Here is a 14,144-nt window from a genome sequence, read left to right as displayed (position 1 = left end):
ATTTGTAAATGCATCAGAAGTAAATAGAAGAAAGATATCGCGTGCACGAAAACGCAGCTTGAAATATGGCAATGTTCCAATTAATCATTTTTCGAACTTATTAAAGAGAGCATGTCTGTACATCAAACTGAAATTTTCGTGCAAACAAAAGAAAACGCTCTTCGTGAATTTTCGTTTGTCGATGAAGAAACAGTGCCGTTAGTGAGTATCGATCGGTAATATAAAAATTGAGTCATAGATAACATAAATGTAGATTTTCCAATTTAAAATGTAGTTGCAAATATCTAACCTATTCTACATATTATATGTATTTACATTATTTAGTACGATAAGTATGTTAACTTGATTATTACATTGATAACTAAATCTTCAGTCGAGTTAAATTTCCATTGCTTTGAGTAATATAATTAACCAATTCATCAATTAACATATCAATGATCTTTATCAGTTTAACTTACTAGGTTAGAGATATATAAATACATCATAATCATAATGAACATGTATATATATATATATATATACACGATAGTATAACGATATAACACTGTAAATATGTAATTCTGATACATATGACATTGACTACGGACATTTATGCATTTGTGACAAGTATAAATATACAAACATGTACAAAAATATACATATGCATGAATGTAAAAATATATAAAATATCAAGACTAATGTATATGTCACAATATGCAGAGAATAAAACTTTTTTATTTAAGTTTCAATTCTTTATCTATACCTGTAATAATACGAATTTGCATAAATATCTGCAGTCTAATTATAATCTACTCTCTCTTTGGCAATTATATTTAGCACTAAAGAATTATAAGACGAGATTTTCAACGGAAAAATTCTATAAAATTGATTAATAATTGATGAATGTATACATAATACTATTAGTACTGCATGTTTATAGTATGGTTAGTCTTGAATAAACTACATATATACAGTACATACATATGTATGTATAGTACATATACGCAAGTTTGAATCAAACGTCTACGCAAAATTTTACTAAATATTTTTCTGTTTTAGCTTTTAATTCAAACGCTAATTTTGTTTCAGAAAAAGCACATTTAAAAATTGTACTGTAAATTTACAATGAATTACATTTATACTAAAATCATGAAACGAAAATATCTTCAGATTAGATACTAAGAAATTTCAAAAAAGCATTTCTTTAATCTTGTCTTTTTTCTTGTTTAGATTCAGATAGTTGTGAATGATTATCTTGTACTAAGAAATTGAAGATGAATACTTGCTTATGTAATAAAATGATTCTCATGGCGACTAATGTCGAAGATTCGTATCCGGATTCCGAATAGTTTATATGTATTGTGCTTACATATATACGTATAGTCTCCCAACATTTATCCCACCATATTCTTTTTTAAATTTTCCACTTGTATCTTTATTTTCAAACCACATGTCCTTAATAAACGAAAATTATTTTATTAACTACGATATTTTATCTTGGAATATCCAGCACATATGGTATTGTAGTATGAAATCAAATGATATCGGAGGACTAAGTAACTCTAACTAATTTCTTTCCATATTTCCTATTTTTATTATAACCTTTTAATAAAGTTTAAAACGATTGGTGAGTATATAACATTTTTGTCTTGTTTATACTACAGAACATTCTAACAAAGACTAGTAAAGAATTGAAACGTTCTATATAATAACTTAATAAGTTATATAATATAAGTTATATAAGTTATATGGAAGTTATTATATAGTTAAACTTATAAAATTTAAAGCACAAAGGTATTCCGAAATACAACAAAAGTTCATTTGAAACATATTCGTATCATATTTTGATGATTATACATAAGCATAGATTAATTTAATTTGCATTAAAAGTTTGTCTTATATACAAAATATCTCGAAAATATCATTTATAGCAATAAAATATTAATATAAATACTTTTTTGTGTAATATATATTTCTTTAACTATAAATGTATGCACGCACTCTATTCCAGAATGTTTCAAAACCAGTTCCATTGCAACCTTTAAAACCAACATCAGCTGTAGTGGTTACAGGCTATGTTCCTCCCAATGCTTTGAGGTGATATCTTATCGTAAGAAAAATCTCATAATCGAAATTTTTTGTAATTTTAAAAGTCATATTAAAACAAACAGTAAAATTTTAAACAGGAAAATTACAATCATGAAACTGTAAAATCACAATTGTAATATTCGTTAAAACACAATTATCACAGATTTTCAGTGAACTTATTATGCAAAACTACCGGAAATATCGCATTGCATTTCAACGCACGATTAGACAGAGGTTATGTGGTTCGAAATTCGAAATTTAGGGGATGTTGGGAAGAGGAGGAAACCTGTTCTCCTGCAGGGCATACCGCTTTCCGCCGAAACTCCTATGTTCACATTTTGATATTTTGTACTGCCAATGAATATCAAGTAAGAAATGAGGGTTATTTAATATAACTATCAATTTTGTAGTACTTATATTTATTCGAAATTAATTTTCTTTTTATTAGATTGCTGTCAATGCAGAACATTTTTGCGCATTTGCGTATAGAATGCCTCTTGAAGATGTAATGTATCTTGAAATAAATGGATCATTGGAAGACACTCGGTTTAGGCAATTTGAATTGTTCGTTTATCCTGATCCAAAGTTATGCAGGCCAAGTAACGTTTTAAGTTTAAAAATTGATCGGCCACTGGTCGAATTTCTTGTAAGTCCTTTTTAAATTACTAATTTGTTTTTTTTTACTAGTTGAAATATCAATCATTATTAAATATTCTGTATATAGGATATTCCAATTACGGTAGATATAGAAAATGAATTTAAAACCGGAGCTAGGCTTTTCATTGCTGGAAGACTGAAACTTCTGCCTCATTCGTGAGTGTTGATGATCTTTTGAGAATTAAATAAATTTACAAAGAAGAGGAAAGAAAGAATAAAGAATAATTTGTTTCTATATTTGCTAATAGATTTTATGTAAATTTACAAAAGGGAAAAGCAGTTTATCCACATCCGGCAATTGCATTGCATTTAAACCCACGTTTTTTATATGGCAGTAGCGCACCCTATGTCGTTATGAACTGTTGGTCAAATGGGTCTTGGGGACGTGAAGAAAGACACTCAGGCCATCTATCCTGGATGCCTGGTCGTGATTTTCTTCTAACGTAGGTTTCTCCATCTTTAAAAAATACAAAATACGATATGCATGAAACTTTAACTAACTAGGACAAGTTTAATTGAAGATATTGTTATAAATAATTACTAATTACTTTTTGAAAATTCGAGTAACTTGTTGACTTTCTGACTGCAATTTTTTATGGTTTTCCTTTTATAGAATTCGGTGCGAAATCGAAGCATATACAATATGGTTAGGCGAAAAAATGATTGGTGAATTCAAACATAGATTACAACCAACTATCATCGATACTCTTAAAATATCCGGAGACATCGTACTTCATGAACTAGCCATGATTTATTCAAATTAAGCTCTATTACTTGTTATTCATTTTAATAAAATGGCATTTAGCTTTTAACTTACCTTTCCCATATAAGACTTTAAATATTATTTGTCCCGCATTTCACAAAGGCATAAAAATGTTCTCATTTTTAAGTAATGTAATATTAATGACTTATTGTTGGTAATATTTATGTAATGAAAGAAATAATATTGATAATAAAAATTTATCATTAATGCATTAATATTTTTAATATCTTCAGTTGCCTAAATATATAATTTAAAATAATATAGTAACAGAATTTTATTTATTCTTTATCTGAAAAGTAGGTCTCTAGAATATAAAATTTTTCAAAATTATTTGAATACCTGCATATCAAAAGTATCTTATAAAGCAACATTTTTTTTATTAGTTTTTTATTTTTTATTGCTCCGTTACTGAATTAAAATATACCAAATACTCATTAACTGAAATTATTATAATTCAGGAACTTTTAATTTTTTATTATCTGTTTCTTCATGACATATTTGACACCTTTATTATTATCAAGGAAATAAGAGTGCTCACGTTTATGCTTTCGGTTATTTCTAGACTAGTGCTGCCCATAGCGGAGAAATGCTGAAGGTATTCCACGCTAGCATATACAAAAACCTATTTAGTTCCATCACAAACGAGAGAAAGAGAAATTAATTGTTTATTATATTTTTTTCTTACTGAAGGAGAGAAAATCTTTCCTTTCAAACGATAAAGATCAGTCGAATGATCCAATAATTCTAATATACTCTCTATTTACGATAACTTTTAAATTTAACATTTAATTTATTTTCCTCTCGATAATGTTTTTGTTATAATAAAACGTAAATTTCATTTTAACAGTAATTTCAATAGTTGATAGGCTGCAAATAATATTTCTATATCATTTCTATATCAATAAAATGAAATTTGGATTTCATTATAACAAAAACATTATCACAAGGAAAGTAGATTTGTATATAAAAGATATATTAAAATTATTTCGCCATTCCACTGGTCCACCATCGTTCGAAAGGAAAGATCTTTTTCTTCTCTAAAAAGATTATAATAAACAATTAATTTCTTTTTCTGAGACAACTAAGTTTAATTATTGCGTGATTTTATTACTTTGAAATATTTGATGATTTTAAAATATAATATTATTTATACTTGTCTATTTCGAATAGAAATTCGGATAGGCTCTTGTAGCGTAGAACTACTAGTGTACCTTATTTGTGTGTAGGTAACTAGGTTCTTGTATATGCTATTATGGAACATCTTCAGCATTTAGCTGCGTGGTGCAGCACCTATACTGTGAGACAAATAGAACAATGGACGTGAGCATTCTGATTTCCTCTCTGTTATCATATTCATTCTCATCGGACATATTTTTTGACTGAAGCGCCCAATTGCTTTATATATAGTTTCGGATAAGAGTAAAAGAGTGTGAAAACATGGTACAAAAACGGAAACTTTACAGCAGTTTCAGATTTTTGGTTGTTATGTGAATGGATTAGTTTTAAAGCAAATATTAATATTATTTAAGGTTATTACACAAATATATAGGTATGTTAGTAGACGTGTAATAAAATATGTTTTGAGATATTTGGAAATTTAATAAAACGAGAAGAGATAAAAATATTTTTAACAACATATAAGTTATTCTTCGTGCTTACTGAGATTAGTTTATTTATTTATTATACTTTCCAGAATTTGTTTTCCTCTAGCTTTTATTAATATTAATTAAAATATAAATATAAATGGAATTGTTATATTATTATCATAATCGGTTCGAAAAAATTATGTTCTTTTATAACTAATACGACCTTAATATTAAAATTAAAATAATTTATAAATACAAAAGTTGTAATAGTAAGCAATGTTTCTATTTTTTTTTATGATTTTTATATAATTCTTGTCTCTCTTTCAGCTTTTGAAGTACTTATTAAAAGCTGTTGGAACATGTCTGTATATGTACCAAGAGAATCATTCTACACTCCACGTAGAGTGCAAAAATGCTTATTTGGATCAGGTGAAAATTCAAAGAAAAAGAAGATCTGTAGAATTCAAAGAGATTTAAACTTTTCAAACAGCTCATCTGGAGAAGAGTCAGATTTGGGACCCATGAATGTTATGGAGCATTCTCCACAAAAAGGAATATTACTAGATTCACCAAAATTTCTGTCTAACTCTCCATTCAACAATTCTAATAAGCGGACACCAAATCAGACAATACTTGATACATCAGAAAGACAATTTGGCATAGAGCTGCAAAATAGTATAATAGAAACACCACATAAGTCTAGAAGTCCAAAAAAGAAATTAATAACATCATTAAATTTAGATAGTAAAATATCCTTACCAAGAGTTCATAAGCGTAAATCACTTAATATTCTTGATATCATTGAAAATTCACCTGAGAAAAAAGAAAATAACTTAAAGAGACATGCATTTGAAGAATTAGGAAATACAGTTACAAAATTGCTAAAAACTGATGAAAATTATTTAATACCAAAAGCTAGAGCAGCTTTATTTCAAGATAGAGATTATAAATCAAAACTGAAGAATATAACACTCAGTACTAGAAATTTTTATAGTAATTCTGAGACCAAACGTGACTGTAAAATCATCTCTGAATTAGCAGAACAAAAACGACAAGTGAGTTTTATAAAACATGCATCCAACTATAAAAGATCTATGAAGAAACATACAATAGGAGGAATCAATGCTGGTGTGTCACATGGTATTAAGAAACCAAAACTGAAGACAAATTTAGATATAAAACATAATAATAGTACAGGGATGATTAATAATACACAATATATGAATATACAAGAACATTTTTCAAAAGGAGAAGAACAAAGAACAGAGTTAATAAGTTCATCACCAGAAGAAAGAGTTTTATCGCCAGAAATTGATCTTAATAAACGCTTTTTCAAAATTAAAAGGTCGTCAAAGAGAAATTCTTCAGCTATAGTAACTATAAATAATAATGTAAAATTAAAAATTCAGTCAGATGGTAAAATGGCACTAAATCAAAAGAGTAGTAAACAGGCTTATAGACAACCGAAACATGTAGATACTTCTTTTGATGCAACTGATTTGTCAGTAGATGAACCAGAATTGGAAGCTGCCATAGAGAAAGAAAGAGTGAGTAATATATTAAAGATTTTGGAAAACGATTGGGCCGATGATGATTATGATAGTATGGAAGTACTAATTAATGAAAGGCATGAGCATATTTCACCATTAAAGCCAGTAGCAGTATTAAATGACGTTACTATGTCACCAGCAAGTGAACTTAGTACTATGACTTCAACTATGAATATTAAGGACATTAGTACACCAACAGTTCACAAAAATATTTCTTTGGACAATAATGAAGTTACATCAGAAGAGAAATATTATCCATTATTTAATAAAGATTACTCTGTCAATAAAATTTTGAGGTAAGTAAAATATTTAAAATACGGATTAATTTCTGAATCATCTTTCATAATATTATGAATCTTTTAGTGGAAATAATAAAAAATCCACATCTAATGCAAAAGAAACTACAAATTGGCAATTGTCTATGAAACTAAATGGTGATGACAATCAATATCAATTGGATGCAGGGCAAAAGAATTTTGGAGCAACACAATGTGTTGAATGCGGTGTTGTATATCAAATTGGAGATCCAGAAGATGAAAATGCTCATTTAAATTATCATAATAATAAAAAAAGTTTAAAATTTTCCGTACGTATAAATTACATGCACGTAGTTTGTGTAAATAATGTGTTTGACATTCCACTTAGGAAACAATTTTTAGGGTTGGAAAACGGAACGTGTAATTATGGAGGATCCATTTACATTAAGTCGAGTAATCTTGGTAGAACCAAGTGATTCGAAAATATGTTGGAAGAAAGTAAAAGAAGTTTTAGAATATGTTGACAGAGATTTAGGTTTAGCTTGCACAAAATTACCGGATTACGAAGAGAAAAAGGTAATGTCGAAAAATATATCAGAAAGCAATTTCCTTGTACTATAAATTTGATTTTGTTCTGATACAATTTATTCTTTAGGTGTATTTATACATTAGGGACAAAGCTATTATAGGAGTATTAGTCGCGGAACACATAACGACTGCATATCGCATGATCCCTGAATTACTAGAACTGGACTGCTGTACAGCAGAAAGTAGTCCTGCAAAATGTGGTATCAATGTTGTATGGACAGATTTAAATCATCGTAGACAAGGGATAGCCACTAAATTGATCGATATATTACGGTAAATATTTTTATTTTTATAAATAATTTCACAAATATTTGCATAATTAATCAATATATTTAATATAAACAATTTCAGAGCTCATTTTTATTTTGGTTATGTAATGTCTATAGATGACATAGCGTTTTCAATTCCAACTCCGAGCGGAAAAATATTTGCTGAAAAATATACCAAAACACGGAATTTCAAAGTGTATAGTTGAATGTTATTTTTGATAAAAAAAAATGTCTATCAAAATTTATGGTAATAGTACTATTCATCATTCATCTGTTATTAAGTCTATGTACAAATAATAATATTGTCATGCAACTTATTATATTGATAGATATTTACAGAGAACTTATTTATTTTTTTTATTGTTTTAATTATTCTTCGTTCAGTAAATGAATAATTGCAAAATTCCTGTCCCTTCTGTTACTTTTGTTTTTAAATCTTTCTGTTAACAAAATTGCTTTTTATGTTGATTATTTCTGAACGAAGTTTTTAAATATTTTGATATTGCTATTCTAGAATTGCTACTAGTGTGTTTGAATTGATTACCACTCTGTTACTGTGAAAATTCAAATATGCATGTATATGCAAATATTAAATGACAATTCCATTATTTAAATACGTAATTTTCTGTGTAACATGAGTACAAACAGAAAAATAAGTTCATAAATTTTTGTTTTATATCTAACCTCTATAATAACTTTATTTAAGTAATATCTTTTTAAAGTAACAGTTCTTACTTACAATACCACTTTCACGTTTGTAAAAGGAAAAAATAAAATATATCAATATTTCATACATATAACAATAATAGCATATAATAATAATCTTGTATGTAATTTATATTTTTATTCAGTTTATATCCAAAATATAAACAATACACTTCTGCAAAATAGCCGCATGTTATAAGTGTCCTTAATTTCGAAACAATCAATTTAATACATTTACATTCAATAAAAAAAATTTATATAATTTTGTATTTGTTTTTGTTAGATATATATACTTATTATATTAATACACTTCTTCAACACGATAACGCATGTTATAAAAGTGTCCTTAAATTACTTTGAAATAATAATTATCGATTTAATACATTTATATTCCATAAAAAAAAAGTATATATTTCTGTTTTTCTTACATATATATACTTAATAATTATAACTTAACCTGAGTGAATAGGAACTGTATAAATATAGGTAGCTTTCCAGATTAGAACCATCTTGTCCAACCACCTCTTCCTCTTCTGGGCTTGATTCCGGCGGCGCGTCTTTCGGCTGCTCGCTTCTCCCTCCATGCTTCATATCTATCAGCCATCTGGTATAATTCGTCAGGTACTACCTGCAAAGACAAAGATTTACATATGTAAATTTATATACATATAATCAAATTTCCATATAAACATATAAATATACTAAAATGTACTTGTTTAGCCTCTTCTAAAATATTAATTAGTTCTCTCGCGTGAGACCAGTCGCTCCGGGTCATGTAAGTAATACTCTGACCAGTACGACCAGCGCGGCCGGTACGTCCAACACGGTGAACATATTCTTCTATATCCCGTGGAAAATCAAAATTTAAAACATGCCTAAAAATAAACTTTTTTTAAAAGGTTTCTTCTAAAATTTAAGTTTGGATCAAATTCTAAATAATATAAAATTAAACGTACGTAATATCCTCAATATCGATTCCTCTACTGGCGACATCTGTCGCCAATAATATTTTAGCCTCTCCAGTTTTTAATTCCTCTAATGCTTGTTCTCTATCAGCTTGTTCTCTTCCGCCATGTATACTTGAACAATTAACAGACATCAAAGCTAAATCACTCGCTACATCATCTACCTTAGCTTTTTTTGCAAAAAATACTATTACTTTATCATTCGGTGTCATGTTGCGAAAGAATTGATGCATCTATTGAAAAAAAAAAAAAAAAAATGATAATATATGTGTTTTAGTATAAGATTCAATAAGATTTACAGAATTTCTCATTGTATTAACCATATCGGTCTTATCATTTTCATCAACAATACAAATCTTCTGCACCACTGTATGTACAGCAACTAAGTCCAATGATCCAACATATACTTGGATTGGATTTTTCGTATACGATTTTGCTAAACGTCTGACACTTGGCGGCCATGTAGCGCTAAAATGTGAAAGCACTCCATTATTATTTGTTATCACATAGAAAATATTTAAAAAATTGTTTCTTAATAATAAATTTGATATACCTCGTCATAACAGTTTGTCTATCTGGCCTTACGTCTAATAAAGCTTTCCTAATTTGTGGTTCAAATCCCATATCAAGCATACGATCAGCTTCGTCTAAGACCAGGTATGAAACGGAAGAAATATTTAAAACCTCTGCGAGTACAAGATCATTTAGTCTACCAGGTGTAGCAATAACTATTTCTACACCTTCTGTTACTGTGGTAACTTGTTTTTTACGACATCCGCCTCCATATATACATACCCTTTAATAATAAATTATTTATCAATATATCTTTGTACACGCATGTTTCAAAATGAAAATATAATAAATTTCACTTACGCCTTTATACCATGATAGGAATATTTGTTTACTTCTTTCTCAATTTGCAAGGCTAGCTCTCTGGTAGGTGCTAGAACAAGGACAGTTGGTCCTTTCCGCTCTGATCTCGGTGTTATTTGGCCTTCGATATGGATCAAAGCAGGCAGTAGAAATGCCAAAGTTTTCCCTAAATATCAATAAAATAATTTTCTCTATACTCTTTTTCTTTCTTCTACTCTTTTCTTTATTCTACTCATCAGACAAAACTACATTACAATATACCTGTCCCTGTTTGCGCGATGCCAATAAGGTCTCTGCCACTAAGAAGAATAGGCCAGGCTTGACACTGTATCGGGCTTGGTTGAGCAAATTTTTGTTTTTTAATTTCTTCAAGTATTTCAGAGTAATCCTATAACATTTATATTGTAGTCTATATCATAAATATTTATTTAAATATCTTTACTTACTTGAAAGGCCTGTTCAAATGTTTCAATAGGGTTGGGTATACTTAATACTTCAGAAGCATCTTCTTCTTTTTCAAGCACAATTTGAACTTCTATATTATTGTTTGCCTTTCGAAAGGCATCTACTTGCTCTGATGTCAAATTAGCAATTATTGGATCCTCTTTGTAAAAATTTTTAACTATAGGAGGATACTTTGCCCACTTTTGTCTCTGGTATTCATCCTAATCAGAAAAAGATGATGCATATACAAAGGACTTAAATTTACTTTATAATCTCATAGAAACTTACATGTCTTCTGCTTAGTTCTTGCCAATCAAGATCAAGAAATTTTGGTACTTCATCCAGTTTCTTTTGTTCATTTTCCCTTTGCTCATTTTCCTTTTGCTCATTTTCCTTTTGCTCATTTTCCTTTTGCTCATTTTCCTTTTGCCTATAATCCCTTTGCCTATATTCCCTTTGCCCGTATTCTCTTTGTCCATTTTCTGATGTTTGTACTGGCTCTGTTATTCTAACAGTATCTCTTAATGACTCTTCTATCAAGCATATTGCTTGTTGTTGTGCTTCTTTAGTTCCAATAATGGTTACAGCTGTTGTATCATTTGTACTTGATCTCTCAACCTATTGATATTGAATTAAACTTTACTCCTTAGAAACTATGCATGTCAAAAAATTACAATGTAGTTTGCAAAATAAAAATGTTATTCATAAAGTATCACTAATTATGTCAAACAATAATATGTATTTTGATGAAGTATAACTGATATATATATATATATAATAAATAAAAATAATATATAAAAATTATATATATATATTATTTTCAGTATTGAAGACAAAAAATATATTTTTAAAAACTTACATAAAAAATTATATAAGTGATGCCTTTTATAAGACTATATTTTGAGCTTCAAAATTATTTAAAATTAATATATTACATGAAACTAGAGAAAATCAAATAATATTTAATAAATGCTTACGTGAATTCTCGTATTTGTTCTGTCTTGTAATTCTCTAATATTACTTCCACTTCTGCCAATAAGTCTTCCAACTTTTTCAGTACCGATTTGAATTATAGATTGGTCATATCGTACATTGTAATTATTGCGAGAGAAATTTGGATACTGCTCTCTTCTTCTAAAGGTATTATGTCGATAATAATACGTTGATTCATTGTATCTTGCGTTGGGTCTGCTACAATACGGCTGTACGTCCATTATTAAGATATTCTTGCTATCTACAAGTATAAACAATCCTTAAAATTGTATGGATTATTTTTCGCGTATTCAGTTTAATTATAGTCAAATAAATTCAGTACATTATGAACAATTAAAATATATTTAAAGTATGTTTTTCATACCTTGAATGTTTGTAATTAGTTTCCAACTTAACTTCACTAAACTACTTTCTAACCCAAATGTTGTCACTTCAGGAATCACTTCCCAACTAAGCGGAAACAAACTCAGGAACGGACGCCTTATAAACCATAGTAGAGGGGCAGTGATCTGCTCATGCCCATTGTTCTAGTTGTTCCACAGTACAGGTGCTGCACCATGTGACCAAGTACTGAAGTTGTATATGCTAGCATATACGAGAACCTACTTACCCTCTTAGAACCTACTTCTACCAAAAATGAGGTATACTCGCTGTGGTTCCAGGTTACAAGAGCCTATTTCATTCTACAGTTCTACGGAAAAATTAACACTTCTCTATGCGAGATAGACAAGTATGAAAATAAAAAGATCGCGCACTAATTAAACTTTGTTGCCTCGGAAAAACAAATAAATTGTTTATTACACTTTTTTTAGAAAAGGAAAGAAAATCTTTCCTTTCAAACGATAATAGATCAGTGGAATGATGTAATAATTGTAATACATTCTCTATACACGATAGCTTTTTAAATTTAACATTAAATTTACTTTCCTCGCGATAATGTTTTTGTTAGAATAAAATCTAAATTTCATTTTAATAATAATTTCATTAGTTGATAGACTGCGAATAATATTTCTGACATGATGTATCTGGTTTGCATACACGTTTATTTACAAAAATGATAAAAACAGAAGAACAAGTTAACTACAGATAAGATTTCACGTCATGATTATTTTGTGATCCTCGACTTTTATACATCTTACTTTTATTACTGAGTAAAACTTATTAATTCTCTGAATTTTAATCTATAGTTAATATTAGAAAGATCATACATATTAAAATTGATAACTTAACACACAGATGCTTAATAGATTGCTCACGGGCAACACCTCTCTTTCTGAGTTACTCCCGAGGTACCCAAGGACTGTCTTTTGTTTACATGCTTAATATTAAAAATAATTACACGTATATTAGCACGTTAATAGCACAAGAAAAAGAAAAAAAAAAAGAGAAAAGACAGTGTACTATGGTGTATTATCATGTTCACGTCTATTTATATCGTCCACTAAACGAGTGTAAATCTTAAGGCCTAAGGTTTAGGTCCTCAGCTTATAGAAGCGAAGAAGTATCTGGATACCGTATTGCGACAAGTATGATTAAGGAAGATTCATAAGCACAATATGAATACAACATAGCCGAATTTTATAACAATATCATGTTTGGTCTCATTTTAATCGAGAAAGTCTGACCAATATGTTAATGGAATTTTTATTAACAAAAAGTCAAAGATAAAGAAATTACATTGTTGTATTGATATTGTCTCACCGATACAAAGGCAATATAAATCTTAAAAGAGAAACCACTATCGCGTTACATTACTCGCGTCACTGATTCGATTGTAACCACCCCTAATTTTCGGATGATTGAATAATAATAAAAAAACAAAAAAGCTGTTTTGGAAATGTTGAAACACGTAAATAAAATCATTCAATTTTGGATTCCTGTCATATATTAGCAACTAAATACATGTACTTTTTCATCATTATGATATTAATTGTTTAATGTTAATCATGTATTCATTGTTTATTCTCTTTTTGTTATTCATCATTCGAATAAATTTTGGTTGCTAATTGGAATAAGTTTATAAACTGACAACTAACAAGCAGAAACAATAACGCCGCTGATGGCGGCATGGACTAGGGATACGGAAGGGGAAAGGCCTTTTGTCGGGTCTTGGTAAAGTGCTTGCCAGTTGGATCCAAATGGGCCTTCGAGGCGTTTGAATTTGGCTTTGGTGGGAACGGTTTATGTAGGTGTAAGTATAGGTACAGATGTAGGTGACGATATTTGTATAGAACCGATTTTTGTGTCTGGGCCGTTTGAGCCTGCCAACTGAGACAGTAAATACATTGAAGCAAATGCCTTTGGGTCGGCATAACTTGCCAGGGATCTCAGGGGCCATACGACATCGTAGGCTAGCAGGCCCCAACATTTAGAAATTGCGATGCCTAGCGTATTCGGGCATTTTTTGTAGAATTATCAATACGAGCG

The 14,144-nt window shown here is 29.2% G+C and overlaps 3 protein-coding genes across 3 annotated transcripts; 2 read left to right on the top strand and 1 right to left on the bottom strand.

Annotated features, from left to right (window-relative positions):
* Positions 1 to 57: 57 nt before the first annotated feature.
* On the top strand, positions 58 to 3,702 carry LOC139987335 (galectin-8). Its single transcript, XM_072003475.1, has 7 exons — positions 58 to 201; positions 1,991 to 2,076; positions 2,231 to 2,435; positions 2,516 to 2,713; positions 2,792 to 2,880; positions 2,973 to 3,167; positions 3,338 to 3,702. Exons 1-7 carry the CDS (start codon positions 112 to 114, stop codon positions 3,486 to 3,488), a joined length of 1,014 nt encoding a protein of 337 aa, XP_071859576.1. The 5' UTR covers positions 58 to 111; the 3' UTR covers positions 3,489 to 3,702.
* A 1,026-nt stretch (positions 3,703 to 4,728) lies between these two features.
* Eco (Establishment of cohesion) lies at positions 4,729 to 8,627 on the top strand. The gene is made up of 6 exons (XM_072003459.1): positions 4,729 to 5,036; positions 5,401 to 6,919; positions 6,987 to 7,209; positions 7,283 to 7,456; positions 7,536 to 7,741; positions 7,820 to 8,627. The coding sequence occupies exons 2-6, from the start codon at positions 5,433 to 5,435 to the stop codon at positions 7,941 to 7,943; spliced, it is 2,214 nt and encodes a 737-aa protein (XP_071859560.1). The 5' UTR covers positions 4,729 to 5,036; positions 5,401 to 5,432; the 3' UTR covers positions 7,944 to 8,627.
* On the bottom strand, positions 8,557 to 13,050 carry LOC139987332 (probable ATP-dependent RNA helicase DDX43). Its single transcript, XM_072003460.1, has 11 exons — positions 12,082 to 13,050; positions 11,702 to 11,958; positions 11,013 to 11,342; positions 10,727 to 10,945; positions 10,542 to 10,668; positions 10,281 to 10,446; positions 9,961 to 10,203; positions 9,728 to 9,875; positions 9,399 to 9,640; positions 9,155 to 9,317; positions 8,557 to 9,070 (listed from the first exon to the last, which is right to left on the bottom strand). The coding sequence occupies exons 2-11, from the start codon at positions 11,936 to 11,938 to the stop codon at positions 8,942 to 8,944; spliced, it is 2,004 nt and encodes a 667-aa protein (XP_071859561.1). The 5' UTR covers positions 11,939 to 11,958; positions 12,082 to 13,050; the 3' UTR covers positions 8,557 to 8,941.
* Positions 13,051 to 14,144: the final 1,094 nt, after the last annotated feature.

The sequence above is a fragment of the Bombus fervidus genome, chromosome 5 (assembly GCF_041682495.2).
Source record: "Bombus fervidus isolate BK054 chromosome 5, iyBomFerv1, whole genome shotgun sequence".
Taxonomy (NCBI): Eukaryota; Metazoa; Arthropoda; class Insecta; order Hymenoptera; family Apidae; genus Bombus; species Bombus fervidus.
This window is presented reverse-complemented; position numbering and strand designations above follow the sequence as displayed.

Excerpts from the sequence above, each read along its gene's own strand:
- LOC139987335 (XM_072003475.1), top strand. The coding sequence starts at position 112 with ATGTCTGTACATCAAACTGAAATTTTCGTGCAAACAAAAGAAAACGCT. Across the intron at positions 202-1,990 it reads ATGAAGAAACAGTGCCGTTA|AATGTTTCAAAACCAGTTCC; the intron begins GTGAGTATCGAT and ends ACTCTATTCCAG. Across the intron at positions 2,436-2,515 it reads GTACTGCCAATGAATATCAA|ATTGCTGTCAATGCAGAACA; the intron begins GTAAGAAATGAG and ends TCTTTTTATTAG.
- LOC139987332 (XM_072003460.1), bottom strand. The coding sequence starts at position 11,938 with ATGGACGTACAGCCGTATTGTAGCAGACCCAACGCAAGATACAATGAA. Across the intron at positions 10,204-10,280 it reads TCCTATCATGGTATAAAGGC|GGTATGTATATATGGAGGCG; the intron begins GTAAGTGAAATT and ends TTATTATTAAAG. Across the intron at positions 9,641-9,727 it reads AAAATGATAAGACCGATATG|ATGCATCAATTCTTTCGCAA; the intron begins GTTAATACAATG and ends TTTTTTCAATAG.
- Eco (XM_072003459.1), top strand. The coding sequence starts at position 5,433 with ATGTCTGTATATGTACCAAGAGAATCATTCTACACTCCACGTAGAGTG. Across the intron at positions 6,920-6,986 it reads TCTGTCAATAAAATTTTGAG|TGGAAATAATAAAAAATCCA; the intron begins GTAAGTAAAATA and ends TGAATCTTTTAG. Across the intron at positions 7,457-7,535 it reads CGGATTACGAAGAGAAAAAG|GTGTATTTATACATTAGGGA; the intron begins GTAATGTCGAAA and ends TTTATTCTTTAG.